This window comes from Oncorhynchus keta, unplaced genomic scaffold (genome assembly GCF_023373465.1).
Source record: "Oncorhynchus keta strain PuntledgeMale-10-30-2019 unplaced genomic scaffold, Oket_V2 Un_scaffold_17573_pilon_pilon, whole genome shotgun sequence".
Classification (NCBI taxonomy): Eukaryota; Metazoa; Chordata; class Actinopteri; order Salmoniformes; family Salmonidae; genus Oncorhynchus; species Oncorhynchus keta.
The window spans coordinates 43,373-61,913 of record NW_026290825.1 but is presented as its reverse complement, the minus strand read 5'-3'; the positions used below and the strand labels follow the sequence as shown (position 1 = coordinate 61,913).

Sequence of the window (18,541 nt, the reverse complement as noted above, 5' to 3'; positions counted from 1 at the left end):
GGAGGGAGGGATGGGGGAGGAGAGTTTGGTTGATGATGACCTACCACAGGGAGATGGAGGGAGGGAGGGATGGGGGAGGAGAGTTTGGTTGATGATGACCTACCACAGGGAGATGGAGGGAGGGAGGGATGGGGGAGGAGAGTCTGGTTGATGATGACCTACCACAGGGAGATGGAGGAAGGGAGGGATGGGGGAGGAGAGTCTGGTTGATGATGACCTACCACAGGGAGATGGAAGGAGGGAGGGAGAGTCGGGAAGGAGGGAGGGAGAGTCGAGGAAGACCTAGGGAGGGAGATGGAGGAAGGAGGGAGGGAGGGGGAGGAAGGAGGGGGAGAGTCCTACCACAGGGAGGGAAGGAGGGAGGGAGAGTCGAGGAAGGAGGGAGGGAGAGTCGGGAAGGAAGGAGGAAGGAGAGTCGAGGAAGGAAGGAGTTTGAGGAAGGAAGGAGTCGTAGGAAGGAAGGGATGGGAGGAAGAGGGAGAGGAAGGAAGGAAGGAGAGTGGAGGAGGAAGGAAGGAAGGAGAGTCATGGAAGGAGGAGAGTCTAGGAAGGAAGGAGAAGGAGGAGTCGAGGGAAAGGAGGAGGAGAGTCTGGTTGAGGAAGGAAGGAGGGAGAGTCGAGGAAGGAAGGATGGGGAGGAGAGTCTGGTTGATGATGACCTACCACAGGGAGATGGAAGGAAGGGAGGGAGAGGGGAGAGGGTTGAGGATGACCTACCACAGGGAGATGGAGGAAGGGAGGGATGGAAGGAGGAGAGTCTGGTCGAGGAAGGAAGGAAGGAGATGGAGTCGGGAGGAAGGGAGGGAGGAGAGTCGTGGAAGGAAGGAGAGAGTCACAGGACCACAGGAAGGAGGGAGGTCGTGGAAAGGAGGAGGGAGAGTCGTAGGAAGGAAGGAAGGAGGAAGAGTCGTAGGAAGGAAGGAAGGAGGGAGAGTCATAGGAAGGAGGAAGGAGGGAGAGTCACAGGAAGGAAGGAAGGGAGGGAAGGAAGGAGGAGAGTCATAGGAAGGAAGGAAGGAGGCAGAGTCATAGGAAGGAAGGAGGAAGAGGAGGGAGGGGAGGGAGAGTCATAGGAAGGAAGGAAGGGAGTCACAGGAAGGAAGGAGGAGAGGGAAGGAAGGAAGGAAGAGGAGAGTCGTAGGAAGGAAGGAGGGAGGAGTCGTAGGAAGGAAGGAGGAGAGTCGTAGGAAGGAAGGAGGGAGGTCAGGAAGGAAGGAAGGAGGGAGAGGGGAAGGAAGGAAGGAGGGAGAGTCGTAGGAAGGAAGGAAGGAGGGAGAGGGAAGGAAGGAAGGAGAGTCGAGGAAGGAAGGAAGGAGGGAGAGAGTCGTAGGAAGGAAGGAGGGAGGGAGAGTCGTAGGAAGGAAGGAGGGAGAGTCGGGAAGGAAGGAAGGAGAGTCGAGGAAGGAAGGAGGAGGGAGTCGTAGGAAGGAAGGAAGGAAGGAGAGTCGTAGGAAGGAGGAGGGAGAGTCGTAGGAAGGAAGGAGGGAGAGTCGTAGGAAGGAAGGAGGGAGAGTCACAGGAAGGAAGGAAGGAAGGAGAGTCGTAGGAAGGAAGGAAGGAAGGAAGGAAGGAGAGTCGTAGGAAGGAAGGAGGGAAAGGAGGGAGAGTCGTAGGAAGGAAGGAAGGGAGAGTCGTAGGAAGGAGGAGGGAGAGTCGTAGGAAGGAAGGAAGGAAGGAAGGAGGGAGAGTCATAGGAAGGAAGGAAGGAAGGAGAGTCGTAGGAAGGAAGGAAGGAAGGAAGGAGAGTCGTAGGAAGGAAGGAGGGAGAGTCGTAGTAGGAAGGAAGGAAGGAGAGTCGTAGGAAGGAAGGAGGGAGAGTCGTAGGAAGGAAGGAGGGAGAGTCACAGGAAGGAGGGAGAGTCGTAGGAAGGAAGGAAGGAAGGAGAGTCGTAGGAAAGGAAGGAGGGAGAGTCGTAGGAAGGAAGGAAGGAGAGTCGTAGGAAGGAAGGAGGGAGAGTCGTAGGAAGGAAGGAAGGAAGGAGAGTCGTAGGAAGGAAGGAGGGAGAGTCGTAGGAAGGAAGGAGGGAGAGTCGTAGGAAGGAAGGAAGGAGAGTCATAGGAAGGAAGGAGGGAGAGTCATAGGAAGGAAGGAGGGAGAGTCATAGGAAGGAAGGAGGGAGAGTCATAGGAAGGAAGGAGGGAGAGTCGTAGGAAGGAAGGAGGGAGAGTCGTAGGAAGGAAGGAGGGAGAGTCGTAGGAAGGAAGGAGGGAGAGTCGTAGGAAGGAAGGAGGGAGAGTCATAGGAAGGAAGGAGGAGAGTCGTAGGAAGGAAGGAGGAGGGAGAGTCGTAGGAAGGAAGGAGGGAGAGTCATAGGAAGGAAGGAGGGAGAGTCATAGGAAGGAAGGAGGGAGAGTCGTAGGAAGGAAGGAGGAGAGTCGTAGGAAGGAAGGAGGGAGAGTCGTAGGAAGGAAGGAGGGAGAGTCGTAGGAAGGAAGGAAGGAGAGTCGTAGGAAGGAAGGAGGGAGAGTCGTAGGAAGGAAGGAAGGAGAGTCGTAGGAAGGAAGGAAGGAGAGTCGTAGGAAGGAAGGAGGGAGAGTCGTAGGAAGGAAGGAGGGAGAGTCGTAGGAAGGAAGGAGGGAGAGTCGTAGGAAGGAAGGAGGGAGAGTCGTAGGAAGGAAGGAGGGAGAGTCGTAGGAAGGAAGGAGGGAGAGTCATAGGAAGGAGGGAGAGTCGTAGGAAGGAAGGAAGGAGAGTCGTAGGAAAGGAGGAGGGAGAGTCGTAGGAAGGAAGGAGGGAGAGTCGTAGGATAGGAAGGAAGGAGAGTCGTAGGAAGGAAGGAAGGAGGGAGAGTCGTAGGAAGGAAGGAGGGAGAGTCACAGGAAGGAGGGAGAGTCGTAGGAAGGAAGGAAGGAAGGAGAGTCGTAGGAAAGGAAGGAGGGAGGGTCGTAGGAAGGAAGGAAGGAAGGAGGAGAGTCGTAGGAAGGAAGGAAGAAGGAGGGAGAGTCGTAGGAAGGAAGGAGGGAGAGTCGTAGGAAGGAAGGAAGGAGGGAGAGTCGTAGGAAGGAAGGAGGGAGAGTCGTAGGAAGGAAGGAGGGAGAGTCGTAGGAAGGAAGGAAGGAGAGTCGTAGGAAGGAAGGAAGGAGGGAGAGTCATAGGAAGGAAGGAAGGAGGGAGAGTCATAGGAAGGAAGGAAGGAGGGAGAGTCATAGGAAGGAAGGAAGGAAGGAGGGAGAGTCGTAGGAAGGAGGGAGGGAGAGTCGTAGGAAGGAGGGAGGGAGAGTCGTAGGAAGGAAGGAGGGAGAGTCATAGGAAGGAAGGAAGGAGAGGAGAGTCGTAGGAAGGAAGGAGGGAGAGTCATAGGAAGGAAGGAGAGTCGTAGGAAGGAAGGAGGGAGAGTCGTAGGAAGGAAGGAGGGAGAGTCATAGGAAGGAAGGAGGGAGAGTCATAGGAAGGAAGGAGGGAGAGTCGTAGGAAGGAAGGAGGGAGAGTCATAGGAAGGAAGGAGGGAGAGTCGTAGGAAGGAAGGAAGGAGAGTCGTAGGAAGGAAGGAAGGAGAGTCGTAGGAAGGAAGGAAGGAAGGAGGAAGGAAGGAAGGAAGGAAGGAAGGAAGGAAGGAAGGAGGGAGAGTCGTAGGAAGGAGGGAGGGAGAGTCGTAGGAAGGAAGGAGGGAGAGTCGTAGGAAGGAAGGAGGGAGAGTCGTAGGAAGGAAGGAGGGAGAGTCGTAGGAAGGAAGGAGGGAGAGAAGGAAGGAAGGAGGGAGAGTCATAGGAAGGAAGGAGGGAGAGTCATAGGAAGGAAGGAAGGAGAGTCGTAGGAAGGAAGGAAGGAGAGTCGTAGGAAGGAAGGAGGGAGAGTCATAGGAAGGAAGGAGGGAGAGTCGTAGGAAGGAAGGAAGGAGAGTCATAGGAAGGAAGGAAGGGAGAGTCATAGGAAGGAAGGAGGGAGAGTCGTAGGAAGGAAGGAGGGAGAGTCGTAGGAAGGAAGGAGAGAGAGTCATAGGAAGGAAGTAAGGAAGGAAGGAAGGAGAGTCGTAGGAAGGAAGGAAGGAGAGTCGTAGGAAGGAAGGAGGGAGAGTCGTAGGAAGGAAGGAGGGAGAGTCATAGGAAGGAAGGAGAGAGAGTCATAGGAAGGGAGCTGGTGGATCCAGGAGGTAGATGGTTAGAGGCTTGAGGAGCACGGTGAAGGATGGATGGGGGGGTTTAGAGTCTGGTTGTTGTACTACAGAGAGCTCTGTGGGGACCAGGGTGAAGGATGGATGGAAGGGGGGGTTTAGAGTCTAGTTGGTGTACTATAGAGAGCTCTGGGGGACCAGCTCTGTGACCAGGATGGATGGATGGGGGGTTTAGAGTCTGGTTGGTGTACTACAGAGAGCTCTGTGGGGACCAGGGTGGAGGATGGATGGGGGTTTAGAGTCTGGTTGTTGTACTACAGGGGGTTTGTTGGGACCAGGGTGAAGGATGGATGGGGGGTTTAGAGTCTGGTTGGTGTACTACAGAGAGCTCTGTGGGGACCAGGGTGAAGGATGGATGGGGGGGTTTCTGGTTGGTGTAGAGTCTGGTTGGTGTTTAGACTACAGAGAGCTCTGTGGGGACCAGGGTGGAGGATGGATGGATGGGGGTTTAGAGTCTGGTTGGTGTACTACAGAGAGCTCTGTGGGGACCAGGGTGGAGGATGGATGGATGGGGGGAGAGCTTTAGGGTGGAGTCTGGTTGGTGTACTACAGAGAGCTCTGTGGGGACCAGGGTGGAGGATGGATGGGGGTTTTAGAGTCTGGTTGGTGTACTACAGAGAGCTCTGTGGGGACCAGGGTGGAGGATGGATGGGGGGAGTCTGGTTGGTGTACTACAGAGAGCTCTGTGGGGACCAGGGTGGAGGATGGATGGGGGGTTTAGAGTCTGGTTGGTGTACTACAGAGAGCTCTGTGGGGACCAGGGTGGAGGATGGATGGGGGGTTTAGAGTCTGGTTGTTGTACTACAGAGAGCTCTGTGGGGACCAGGGTGGAGGATGGATGGGGGTTTAGAGTCTGGTTGTTGTACTAGAGAGCTCTGTGGGGACCAGGGAGGAGGATGGATGGGGGGTTTAGAGTCTGGTTGGTGTACTACAGAGAGCTCTGTGGGGACCAGGGTGGAGGATGGATGGGGGGGTTTAGAGTCTGGTTGGTGTACTACAGAGCTCTGTGGGGACCAGGGTGGAGGATGGATGGGGGGGTTTAGAGTCTGGTTGGTTTACTACAGAGAGCTCTGTGGGGACCAGGGTGGAGGATGGATGGGGGGGTTTAGAGTCTGGTTGTTGTACTACAGAAGCTCTGTGGGGACCAGGGTGGAGGATGGATGGGGGGAGTTTAGAGTCTGGTTGTTGTAGAGAGCTCTGTGGGGACCAGGGTGGAGGATGGATGGGGGTTAGAGTCTGGTTGTTGTACTACAGTCTGGATGGGGGTGGTTGGTGTACTACAGAGAGCTCTGGTGGAGGATGGATGGGGGGTTTAGAGTCTGGTTGGTGTACACAGAGAGCTCTGTGGGGACCAGGGTGGAGGATGGATGGGGGTTTAGAGTCTGGTTTGTACTACAGAGAGCTCTGTGGGGACCAGAGAAGGATGGATATTTTCTGTTTTCCTACAGAGAGCTCTGTGGGGACCAGGGTGGAGGATGGATGGGGGGGTTTAGAGTCTGGTTGTTGTACTACAGAGAGCTCTGTGGGGACCAGGGTGAAGGATGGATGGGGGGTTTATCTGGTTGTTGTTCCTACAGAAGCTCTGTGGGGACCAGGGTGGAGGATGGATGGGGGGTTTAGAGTCTGGTTGTTGTTACAGAGAGCTCTGTGGGGACCAGGGTGGAGGATGGATGGGGGGGTTAGAGTCTGGTTGGTGTACTACAGAGGCTCTGTGGGGACCAGGGTGGAGGATGGATGGGGGGGTTTAGAGGGGACCAGGAAATGGTTGGTGTTCTACAGAGAGCTCTGTGGGGACCAGGGTGGAGGATGGATGGGATTTAGAGTCTGGTTGTTGTACTACAGAGAGCTCTGTGGGGACCAGGGTGGAGGATGGATGGGGGGGTTAGAGTCTGGTTGGTGTACTACAGAGCTCTGTGGGGACCAGGGTGGAGATGGATGGATGGGGGTTAGAGTCTGGTTGTTGTCAGATGGCTCTGTGGGGACCAGGGTGATATATCTTCTGGTTTTCCACTCTGTGGGGACCAGATAGAGATGGATATATCTTCTGTTTTCCACTCTGTGATAGAGAAATGATCTATCTTCTGTTTTCCACCACAGATCTAGAGATCTTGGAGGATGGATCTTATCTGGTTTGTCCACTCTGTGGGGACCAGATAGAGATGGATATGATCTGGTTGGTTCCACAGTGGTTGGTATGATCAGTCTTCTGTTGGAGCACCGGTCACCAGTGTAGATGGGGACGGCAGGGTAGCCTAGTGGTTATGAGTGGAGGGGCGGCAGGGCTAGCCTGAGTGGTTGGAGAGGGAGGGGTGTAGAGGTCAATGGCTCAGGGTCAGCCTAGTGGTTAGAGTGTAGAGGAGTTTTCCACCGCAGGGTAGCCTGTGGTTAGAGTGTAGAGGAGGCAGGGAAATGATATATCTTATGCCTAGTGGTTAGAGTGTAGAGGTGGCAGGGTAGCCTAGTGGTTAGAGTGTAGAGGGCGGCAGGGTAGCCTAGTGGTTAGAGTGTAGGCGGCAGGGTAGCCTAGTGGTTAGAGTGTAGAGGTGGCAGGGTAGCCTAGTGGTTAGAGTGTAGAGGAGGCAGGGTAGCCTAGTGGTTAGAGTGTAGAGGGGGCAGGGTAGCCTAGTGGTTAGAGTGTAGAGGAGGCAGGGTAGCCTAGTGGTTAGAGTGTAGAGGCGGCAGGGTAGCCTAGTGGTTAGAGTGTAGAGGGCAGGGTAGCCTAGTGGTTAGAGTGTAGAGGCGGCAGGGTAGCCTAGTGGTTAGAGTGTAGAGGCGGCAGGGTAGCCTAGTGGTTAGAGTGTAGGCGGCAGGGTAGCCTAGTGGTTAGAGTGTAGAGGCGGCAGGGTAGCCTAGTGGTTAGAGTGTAGAGGCGGCAGGGTAGCCTAGTGGTTAGAGTGTAGAGGTGGCAGGGTAGCCTAGTGGTTAGAGTGTAGAGGTGGCAGGGTAGCCTAGTGGTTAGAGTGTAGAGCGGCAGGGTAGCCTAGTGGTTAGAGTGTAGAGTGGCAGGGTAGCCTAGTGGTTAGAGTGTAGGCGGCAGGGTAGCCTAGTGGTTAGAGTGTAGAGGCGGCAGGGTAGCCTAGTGGTTAGAGTGTAGAGGTGGCAGGGTAGCCTAGTGGTTAGAGTGTAGGGCGGCAGGGTAGCCTAGTGGTTAGAGTGTAGAGGCGGCAGGGTAGCCTAGTGGTTAGAGTGTAGGCGGCAGGGTAGCCTAGTGGTTAGGTGTGGCGGCAGGGTAGCCTAGTGGTTAGAGTGTAGGCGGCAGGGTAGCCTAGTGGTTAGAGTGTAGAGGCGGCAGGGTAGCCTAGTGGTTAGAGTGTAGAGGCGGCAGGGTAGCCTAGTGGTTAGAGTGTAGAGGCGGCAGGGTAGCCTAGTGGTTAGAGTGTAGGGCGGCAGGGTAGCCTAGTGGTTAGAGTGTAGAGGCGGCAGGGTAGCCTAGTGGTTAGAGTGTAGAGCGGCAGGGTAGCCTAGTGGTTAGAGTGTAGAGGCGGCAGGGTAGCCTAGTGGTTAGAGTGTAGAGGTAGCCTAGTGGTTAGAGTGTAGAGCGGCAGGGTAGCCTAGTGGTTAGAGTGTAGAGGCGGCAGGGTAGCCTAGTGGTTAGAGTGTAGAGGCGGCAGGGTAGCCTAGTGGTTAGAGTGTAGAGCGGCAGGGTAGCCTAGTGGTTAGAGTGTAGAGGCGGCAGGGTAGCCTAGTGGTTAGAGTGTAGAGGCGGCAGGGTAGCCTAGTGGTTAGAGTGTAGAGGCGGCAGGGTAGCCTAGTGGTTAGAGCGTTGGACTAGTAACCGGAAGGTTGCGAGTTCAAATCCCGAGCTGACAAGGTACAAATCTGTCGTTCTGCCCCTGAACAGGCAGTTAACCCACTGTTCCCAGGCCGTCATTGAAAATAATAATGTGTTCTTAACTGACTTGCCTGGTTAAATAAAGGTAAAATAAAAAAATAAAAAAATATTAATACACAGCTGCTTCTCATCCCTCACCTTCACCCTCTGCCCTCCCTCCCCCTCCTGCCCTCCTGCCCTCCCTCCTCCTCCCTCCTTTTCCCTTCCTCTCCTCCTCCTCCCTCCTTTTCCTCTCCTTCTCCTTCCTGCCCTTCCTCCCTCCCTCCTCCTGCCCTCCTTCCTTCCTGCCCTCCCTCCCCTTCCCCTCCTGCCCTCCTTTTCCCTCCTCTCCTCCTCCCTCCTTCCTTTTCCCTCCTCTCCTCCTCCCTCCTTTTCCTTTTCCCCCCTCTCCTTCTCCTTCCTGCCCTTCCTCTCCTCCTCCCTCCCTTCACCCTCCTGCCCTCCTCCCCTCCTCTCCTCCTCCCTCCTTTTCCTTTTCCCTCCTCTCCTCCTCCCTCCTTTTCCTTTCCTCCCTCTCCTCTCCTTCCTGCCCTCCTCCCTCCCTCCCCTTCACCCTCCTTCCTCCCTCCCCCTCTTTTCCTTTTCTCCTTCCTTCTCTTCCTGCCCTTCCTCTCCTCCTCCTCCTGCCCTCCTCCCTCCTTTTCCTTCCTCTCTCCTCCTCCCTCCTTTTCCTTTTCCCTCCCTCTCCCTCCTTCCTGCCCTTCCTCTCCTCCTCCTCCCCTTCACCCTCCTGCCCTCCTTTTCCCTCCTCTCCTCCTCCCTCCCTCCCTCCCTCTCCTCCTCCCTCCTGCCCTTCCTCTCCTCCCTCCTTTTCCTTTTCCCTCCCTCTCCTTCTCCTTCCTGCCCTCCCTCTCCTCCTCCCTCCTTCCTCTCCTTCCTGCCCTCCCTCTCCTTCCTCCCTCCCTCTCCTCTAATACTCAACCGATAACTCAATAAACAGGACTGGGCTTGGATCTGAGAAACAGGCAGGCAGAGTGAAAGCTCCCTCCTGTCACAGACTGAGACGGTACCCAGGGAGCCCAGGATGGTCCTGTAGCACTGCAGCGTCTCAAGCCTCCAGAACAAACCAACTGCTCATGGAAAAGCAGAGAGATGCTTTGACATTTCCTTTAATTATATTGATGTTCAGAAACTGCATCAAGCCTACTGCTCAGTCTTAGAAAGGGTGATTCAGAATATTACTCTGTCTGTCTGTCTGTCTGTCTGTCTGTCTGTCTGTCTGTCTGTCAGTCTGGTAATTCAGCTGTTCTATTGTGATTTAATCCCTACATTTAGGAAGTGGATGGGAAAAGGTTCTAATTTCAGACTGACGTCATCAACACTTCCATTAGACACCGTCCTCTGTTCCTCATATCAACCTGAAACAAACCTATTTAGGGAGGGGAGGGGAGGAGGGAAAGGAGGGGGAGGAGGGAAAGGAGAGGGAGGGAGAGGGGAGGAGGGAAAGGAGAGGGAGGGAGGGGAGGGGAGGAGGGGAGGGAGGGAGGGAGGAGAGGGGATGAAGAGGGGAGGAGGGAGGGAGAGGAGGGGGATGAAGAGGGGAGGAGGGAGGGAAAGGAGAGGGATGAAGAGGAGGAGGGAAAGGGGAAGGCAGGGAAAGGGGGGAGGAGAAAAGGGGAAGGCAGGGAAAGGGGAGGAGAGGAGGCAGGGGGAGGGGGGAGGGAAAGGGGAAGGCAGGGAAAGGGGGAGGAGGGAAAGGAGAGCCCAGCCAAGGGGTAGTATGGGGAATGGGAGGGAGGGAGGAGAGAAGCCCAGTCAAGGGAATCCTCTGGTTGACTGGAAGATACACACGAGTGCAAGCAGGGAGGCACGCTGGCAGGCCCACACATACACACAGCTGTGTACGGATGCACTTTTATTTTGGGAGCACCAGTGTGAAAACACTAAAAAATTGGGAGGAGTAACAATATTTTGTCTCTTCTCTACGCTGCTCTACTCTGCTCTTCTCTGCTCTTCTCTAGGGGGGGAAGCTCTTCTCTTCTCTGATGAAGGCACTCTGCTCTTCTCTAAGGCTCTTCTCTAACTCTGCTCTTCTCTGCTCTGGGGAGGCTGCTCTTCTCTGCTCTGCTCTACTCTGCTCTTCTCTGCTCTTCTCTGCTCTTCTCTGCTCTTCTCTGCTCTCTACTGCTCTTCTCTTCTCTGGAAAGGGGGAGGAGGCTCTGCTCTTCTCTACTCTGCTTTTCTCTGCTCTTCTCTACTCTGAAAGGGAAGGCTCTCTCTGCTCTTCTCTCTGGAGGAGAGAAAGCTCTGCTCTTCTCTGCTCTTCTCTTCTCTGCTCTTCTCTACTCTGCTCTGCTCTATGCTGGAGGGCTCTTCTCGAGGGAGAACTCTACTCTGCTCTTCTCTCTGGTTGCTCTTCTCTACTCTGCTCTTCTCTTCTCACTCTGGCTTCTCTGCTCTACTCTGCTGTTCTCTACTCTGCACTTTTCTGCTCTTCAGTCTGCTCTTCTCTGCTCTGCGTCTGCTCTTCTCTGCTCTTCTTATCTGCTCTTCTCTACTCTGCTCTTCTCTACTCTGCTCTTTCTACGCTGCTACTATCTACTCTGCTCTTCTCTTCTCTGCTCTTCTCTCTCTGCTCTTCTCTGCTATTCTCTGCTCTATTCTCTCTGCTCTTCTCTGCTCTTCTCTGCTCTTCTCTACTCTGCTCTGGATCTTCTCTGCTCTTCTCTTCTCTGCTCTGCTCTTCTCTACTCTGCTCTTCTCTACTCTGCTCTTCTCTACTCTGCTCTTCTCTACTCTGCTCTTCTCTGCTCTTCTCTTCTTGTTTCTGTGTTCCAGTAGTAGGATGTGTTGTTGCTGTGTTCCAGTAGTAGGGTAGTAGGGGTGTGTTGTTTCTGTGTTCCAGTAGTAGGATGTGTTGTTTCTGTGTTCCAGTAATAGGATGTGTTGTTTCTGTGTTCCAGTATTAGGATGTGTTGTTGCTGTGTTCCAGTAGTAGGATGTGTTGTTGCTGTGTTCCAGTAGTAGGATGTGTTGTTGCTGTGTTCCAGTAGTAGGATGTGTTGTTTCTGTGTTCCAGTAGTAGGGTGTGTTGTTTCTGTGTTCCAGTATTAGGATGTGTTGTTTCTGTGTTCCAGTAGTAGGATGTGTTGTTGCTGTGTTCCAGTAGTAGGATGTGTTGTTTCTGTGTTCCAGTAGTAGGATGTGTTGTTTCTGTGTTCCAGTAGTAGGATGTGTTGTTTCTGTGTTCCAGTAATAGGATGTGTTGTTTCTGTGTTCCAGTAGTAGGATGTGTTGTTTCTGTGTTCCAGTAGTAGGATGTGTTGTTGCTGTGTTCCAGTAGTAGGATGTGTTGTTTCTGTGTTCCAGTAGTAGTAGGATGTGTTGTTTCTGTGTTCCAGTAGTAGGATGTGTTGTTTCTGTGTTCCAGTATTAGGATGTGTTGTTTCTGTGTTCCAGTAGTAGGATGTGTTGTTTCTGTGTTCTAGTAGGATGTTCCAGTACATTTACATAGTCATTTAGCAGACGCTCTTATCAGAGCGACTTACAAATGGTGCATACACCTTATGACATCAGTGGAACAGCCACTTTACAATAGTGCATCTAAATCTTTTAGGGGGTGAGAAGGATTACTTACCCTATCCTAGGTATTCCTTGAAGAGGTGGGGTTTCAGGTGTCTCCGGAAGGTGGTGATTGACTCCGCTGTCCTGGCGTCGTGAGGGTGTTTGTTCCACCATTGGGGGCCAGAGCAGCGGACAGTTTTGACTGGGCTGAGCGGGAACTGTACTTCCTCAGTGGTAGGGAGGCGAGCAGGCCAGAGGTGGATGAACGCAGTGCCCTTGTTTGGAGTGTAGGGCCTGATCAGAGCCTGGAGGTACTGAGGTGCCCGTTCCCCTCACAGCTCCGTAGGCAAGCACCATGGTCTTGTAGCGGATGCGAGCTTCAGCTGGAAGCCAGTGGAGAGAGCGGAGGAGCGGGGTGACGTGCGAGAACTTGGAAGGTTGAACACCAGGCGGGCTGCGGCGTTCTGGATGAGTTGTAGGGGTTTAATGGCACAGGCAGGAACCCAGCCAACAGCGAGTTGCAGTAATCAAGACGGGGAGATGACAAGTGCCTGGATTAGGACCTGCGCCGCTTCCTGTGTGAGGCAGGGTCGTACTCTGCGGATGTTGTAGAGCATGAACCTACAGGAACGGGACACCGCCTTGATGTTAGTTGAGAACGACAGGGTGTTGTCCAGGATCACGCCAAGGTTCTTAGCGCTCTGGGAGGAGCTCTGGGAGGAGGACACAACCGTGATGGCGAGATCATGGAGCGGGCAGTCCTTCCCGGGAGGAAGAGGAGCTCCGTCTTGCTGAGGTTCAGCTTGAGGTGGTGATCCGTCATCCACACTGATATGTCTGCCAGACATGCAGAGATGCGATTAGCCACCTGGTCATCAGAAGGGGAAAGGAAGATTAATTGTGTGTCGTCTGCATAGCAATGATAGGAGAGACCATGTGAGGTTATGACAGAGCCAAGTGACTTGGTGTATAGCGAGAATAAGAGGGCCTAGAACAGAGCCCTGGGGACACCAGTGGTGAGCGCGTGGTGAGGAGACAGATTCTCGCCACGCCACCTGGTAGGAAGCGACCTGTCAGGTAGGACCCCTTAAATCAAGCGTGGGCCGCGCCGGAGATGCCCAACTCGGAGAGGGTGGAGAGGAGGATCTGATGGTTCACAGTATCGAAGGCAGCCGATAGGTCTAGAAGGATGAGAGCAGAGGAGAGAGAGTTAGCTTTAGCAGTGCGGAGCGCCTCCGTGATACAGAGAAGAGCAGTCTCAGTTGAATGACTAGTCTTGAAACCTGACTGATTTGGATCAAGAAGGTCATTCTGAGAGAGATAGCGGTAGAGCTGGCCAAGGACGGCACGCTCAAGAGTTTGAGAGAAAAGAGAGAAGGGATACTGGTCTGTAGTTGTTGACATCGGAGGGATCGAGTGTAGGTTTTTCAGAAGGGGTTGCAACTCTCGCTCTCTTGAAGACGGAAGGGACGTAGCCAGCGGTCAGGGATGAGTTGATGGCGAGGTGAGGTAAGGGAGAAGGTCTCCGGAAATGGTCTGGAGAAGAGGGAGGGGATAGGGTCAAGCGGGCAGGTTGTTGGGCGGCCGGCCGTCACAAAACAAGATTTCATCTGGAGAGAGAGAGGAGAAAGAGGTCAGAGCATAGGGTAGGGCAGTGTAGCTAAACCAGCGGTGTCGTTTGACTTAGCAAACGAGGATCGGATGTCGTCGACCTTCTTTTCAAAATGGTTGGCCAAGTCATCTGCAGAGAGGGAGGAGGGAGGGGGATTCAGGAGGGAGGAGAAGGTGGCAAAGAGCTTCCTAGGGTTAGAGGCAGATGCTTGGAATTTAGAATGGTAGAAAGTGGCTTTAGCAGCAGAGACAGAGGAGGAAAATGTAGAGAGGAGGGAGTGAAAGGATGCCAGGTCCGCAGGGAGGCGAGTTTTCCTCCATTTCCGCTCGGCTGCCCGAACCCTGTTCTGTGAGCTCGCAATGAGTCGTCGAGCCACGTAGCGGGAGGGAGGACCGAGCCGGCCTGGAGGATAGGGGACATAGAGAGTCAAAGGATGCAGAAAGGGAGGAGAGGAGGGTTGAGGAGGCAGAATCAGGAGATAGGTTGGAGAAAGTTTGAGCAGAGGGAAGAGATGATAGGATGGAAGAGGAGAGAGTAGCGGGGGAGAGAGAGCGAAGGTTGGGGCGCGATACCATCCAGTAGGGGCAGTGTGGGAAGTGTTGGATGAGAGCGAGAGGGAAAAGGATACAAGGTAGTGGTCGGAGACTTGGAGGAGTTGCAATGAGGTTAGTGGAAGAACAGCATCTAGTAAAGATGAGGTCAAGCATATTGCCTGCCTTGTGAGTAGGGGGAAGGTGAGAGGTGAGGTCAAAGAGGAGAGGAGTGGAAAGAAGGAGGCAGAGAGGAATGAGTCAAAGGTAGACGTGGGGAGGTTAAAGTCGCCCAGAACTGTGAGAGGTGAGCCGTCCTCAGGAAAGGAGCTTATCAAGGCATCAAGCTCATTGATGAACTCTCGAGGAACCTGGAGGGCGATAAATGATAAGGATGTTAAGCTTGAAGGGCTGGTAACTGTGACAGCATGGAATTCAAAGGAGGCGATAGACAGATGGGTAAGGAGAAAGAGAAAGACCACTTGGGAGAGATGAGGATCCCGGTGCCACCACCCCGCTGACCAGAAGCTCTCGGGGTGTGCGAGAACACGTGGGCGGACGAGGAGAGAGCAGTAGGAGTAGCAGTGTTATCTGTGGTGATCCATGTTTCCGTCAGTGCCAAGAAGTCGAGGGACTGGAGGGAGGCATAGGCTGAGATGAACTCTGCCTTGTTGGCCGCAGATCGGCAGTTCCAGAGGCTACCGGAGACCTGGAACTCCACGTGGGTCGTGCGCTGGGACCACCAGATTAGGGTGGCCGCGGCCACGCGGTGTGGAGCGTTTGTATGGTCTGTGCAGAGGGAGAGAACAGGGATAGACAGACACATAGTTGACAGGCTACAGAAGAGGCTACGCTAATGCAAGGAGATTGGAATGACAAGTGGACTACACGTCTCGAATGTTCAGAAAGTTAAGCTTACGTAGCAAGAATCTTATTGACTAAAATGATTAAAATGATACAGTACTGCTGAAGTAGGCTAGCTGGCAGTAGCTGCGTTGTTGACACTACACTAATCAAGTCGTTCCGTTGAGTGTAATAGTTTCTACAGTGCTACTATTCGGGGCTAGCTGGCTAGCTAGCAGTGTTGTTTACGTTACGTTGCGTTAAAGAACGACAATAGCTGGCTAGCTAACCTAGGAAATCGCTCTAGACTACACAATTATCTTTGAAACAAAGACGGCTATGTAGCTAGCTATGTAGCTAGCTACGATCAAACAAATCAAACCGTTGTACTGTAATGAAATGAAATGAAAATATGATACTACCTGACCGGGTTGTTGAATTCGATTCAGTAGACGTGTGTGTGGTGACGTTGGCTAGCTGTTAGCTGTTGGCTAGCTAGCAGAGTCTCCTACGTTAGGACGACAAATAGCTGGCTAGCGAACCTCAGTGAATTAAGATAATCACTCCAAGACTACACACTCTAAACTACACAATTATCTTGGAAACAAAGACAGCTATGTAGCTAGCTAACACTAAACTAATCAAGTCGTTCAGTTGAGTGAATAGCACTACAGTGATGCTAATCTGTGGGCGTTTGCTAGCGTTTGCTAGCTCCTGGGCGAATAGCAGTGAAGGCTACGTTAGGGCGACGAAATACGATAATTATGCAATTATCTCTGATACAAGGACGGCTATGTAGCTAGCTAAGAAGAAATTGCTAAGATTAGACAAATCAACCGTTGTACTATAATGAAATGTAATGAAAAAGTTATACAACCTGCGGGGCGAAGTGCGATACGACCGCTCGCTCCAACCCGAAGTAGCAAACGGGTGTGAGTAGTAGGGTGTGTTGTTTCTGTGTTCCAGTAATAGGATGTGTTGTTGCTGTGTTCCAGTAGTAGGATGTGTTGTTTCTGTGTTCCAGTAGTAGGATGTGTTGTTTCTGTGTGTTCCAGTAGTAGGATGTGTTGTTGCTGTGTTCCAGTAGTAGGATGTGTTGTTTCTGTGTTCCAGTAGTAGGATATGTTGTTTCTGTGTTCCAGTAGTAGGATGTGTTGTTTCTGTGTTCCAGTAGTAGGATGTGTTGTTTCTGTGTTCCAGTAGTAGGATGTGTTGTTTCTGTGTTCCAGTAGTAGGATGTGTTGTTGCTGTGTTCCAGTAGTAGGGTGTGTTGTTGCTGTGTTCCAGTAGTAGGATGTGTTGTTTCTGTGTTCCAGTGTTCCAGTAGTAGGATGTGTTGTTTCTGTGTTCCAGTAGTAGGATGTGTTGTTTCTGTGTTCCAGTAGTAGGATGTGTTGTTTCTGTGTGTTGCTGTTCCAGTAGTAGGATGTGTTGTTGCCAGTAGTAGGATGTGTTGTTGCTGTGTTCCAGTAGTAGGATGTGTTGTTTATGTGTTCCAGTAGTAGGATGTGTTGTTTCTGTGTTCCAGTAGTAGGATGTGTTATTTCTGTGTTCCAGTAGTAGGATGTGTTGTTTCTGTGTTCCAGTAGTAGGATGTGTTGTTTCTGTGTTCCAGTAGTAGGGTGTGTTGTTTCTGTGTTCCAGTAGTAGGATGTGTTGTTTCTGTGTTCCAGTAGTAGGATGTGTTGTTTCTGTGTTCCAGTAGTAGGATGTGTTGTTTCTGTGTTCCAGTAGTAGGATGTGTTGTTTCTGTGTTCCAGTAGTAGGATGTGTTGTTTCTGTGTTCCAGTAGTAGGATGTGTTGTTTCTGTGTTCCAGTAGTAGGATGTGTTGTTTCTGTGTTCCAGTAATAGGATGTGTTGTTTCTGTGTTCCAGTAGTAGGATGTGTTGTTTCTGTGTTCCAGTAGTAGGATGTGTTGTTGCTGTGTTCCAGTAGTAGGATGTGTTGTTTCTGTGTTCCAGTAGTAGGATGTGTTGTTTCTGTGTTCCAGTAGTAGGATGTGTTGTTTCTGTGTTCCAGTAGTAGGATGTGTTGTTTCTGTGTTCCAGTAGTAGGATGTGTTGTTTCTGTGTTCCAGTAGTAGGATGTGTTGTTTCTGTGTTCCAGTAGTAGGATGTGTTGTTGCTGTGTTCCAGTAGTAGGATGTGTTGTTTCTGTGTTCCAGTAGTAGGATGTGTTGTTTCTGTGTTCCAGGTTGGCCTTCCTTCTATGACCTGGTGAAGGAGGAGTCAGTCACTGTAACAGATGATTTTGCCTACGGGATGCACAGAGTTGAGACCAGCTGTAGTCAGGTAAACTGGTTCCCATTATGTCACCGTTTATTTGAAGACCTTGATAATCAACTCTCTGTTACAATAGTGACCTGGTTAGATATGAGGTCTACCTAGAGGTTAAAGACTAGCAGAGATAGTAGATCTGTTTTGGTGAAGCGGATGTAGAGACTAGATTATCGGTTCTCCTTGGAGGGGGGGGGTCACAGATTTTTAGTTTTCATATTTACAATTACAACAGAATGTTGCTTGGATATTGCTGAGTAATCAGTCTGTGTGTTTCAGTGTGGTTCTCACCTCGGACACCTGTTTGATGATGGCCCCAGACCCACAGGGAAACGATACTGCATCAACTCTGCCTCTCTGGGCTTCCAGTCCGCCTCAGCCTCTAGCCCACCCAGCAACGGAGCTGGGGCTGGGGCAGGAGCTGGGGCTGGGGCTGGGGCTGGGGCTGGGGCAGGAGCTGGGGCTGGGGCAGGAGCTGGGGCTGGGGCAGGAGCTGGGTCTGGGTCAGGAGCTGGGTCTGGGGCAGGAGCTGGGGCAGGAGCTGGGGCTGGGGCAGGAGCTGGGGCTGGGGCTGGAGATGGGGCTGGGGCAGGAGCTGGGGCTGGGGCAGGGGCTGGGGCTGGGGAAGAGCTGGGGCAGGAGCTGGGGCTGGGGCAGGGGCTGGGGCTGGGGAAGTAGCTGGGGCAGGAGCTGGGGCTGGGGGCTGGGGCTGGGGAAGTAGCTGGGGCAGGAGCTGGAGCTGGGGCTGGGCCAGGTGGTGCCAAACTGGGGCAAGACTGAGCTCTGAGTAAAAGGTCTCCTTGGTCTTGGACAGATTTCAGGAATACAGGAAGTACAGGCACGGTCACTCACTCCTTATCCAAACTGGTGGCCTAGGTCCTGGTCCAAATGTTACGAACAGAACAGAGAACAGCTGGAGAATATAGGTTACACAGAACCCGAAAACAGTCAGCCAACTAGGTTACACAGAACCCGAAAACAGTTAGCCAACTAGGTTACACAGAACCCAAAAACAGTCAGCCAACTACAGTCAGCTCAGTAAGGGGCCATCAGCACCCTTAGAAACATGTGGAACATGATGCATCTTCTGTGGCCATGTAGGTTACACACAGTCAAATACAGTCGGTCAAACACAGTCGGTCAAACAGTCGGTCAAACACAGTCGGTCAAACACAGTCGGTCAAACAGAGTCGGTCAAATGACCCCAGTGACCATGTACCAAGCTGGCCCACCACTGGCTCACCAGCCTTAATAAATAGACCTCTACTGTACTATACAACTGTCTGAGGAGGATTGGATGCAGTTCCACGTTGCTCACATTGCTTTTGACCGTTTACAAGTTTAGATCACATTTTAAAGTATATATATCAACTGTTATATATTTTTCTTTCTAGTATATTTTAAACTTTATGCTGGGGGGGTGGAAAAGTGAATGAATAATCTATTATTATGATTGTGTGGACTTGACTTTGAAGAACAATGTCAGTTTAAAAACGAAATAAAAAGTGATATTTGATAGAGGGTTGATAGTTTAAGAGCTGTCAAAGCTGTAGAATAAACACACAGAGGATAAATAAGCATTCTGTCAATATGGAGACAAACACACACGTCACACAAACGCACAGTCACACAACACACCACCCACTACACACACACACACACATCGACACGAATGACACACAGTGACCATGTACTACACACCACACCACTGGCTACCACCCACTACACACAACCACACACCACCCACTACACACACACACACAGGAGGACACACACACCACCCACTACACACACACTTTTGACCGTTTACAAGTTTACATACATTTTAAC

At 52.3% G+C, this 18,541-nt stretch overlaps 1 protein-coding gene across 1 annotated transcript in view; it reads left to right on the top strand.

Annotated features, from left to right (window-relative positions):
* The window catches only part of msrb3 (methionine sulfoxide reductase B3), a 95,227-nt gene that overhangs the window by 56,957 nt on the left and 19,729 nt on the right, over positions 1 to 18,541 (top strand). Inside the window, exons 6-7 of the mRNA XM_052514436.1 lie at positions 16,629 to 16,726; positions 16,991 to 17,214. Of these exons, the coding sequence (XP_052370396.1) occupies positions 16,629 to 16,726; positions 16,991 to 17,214 (322 nt within the window). The remainder of the gene's footprint in view (positions 1 to 16,628; positions 16,727 to 16,990; positions 17,215 to 18,541) is intronic.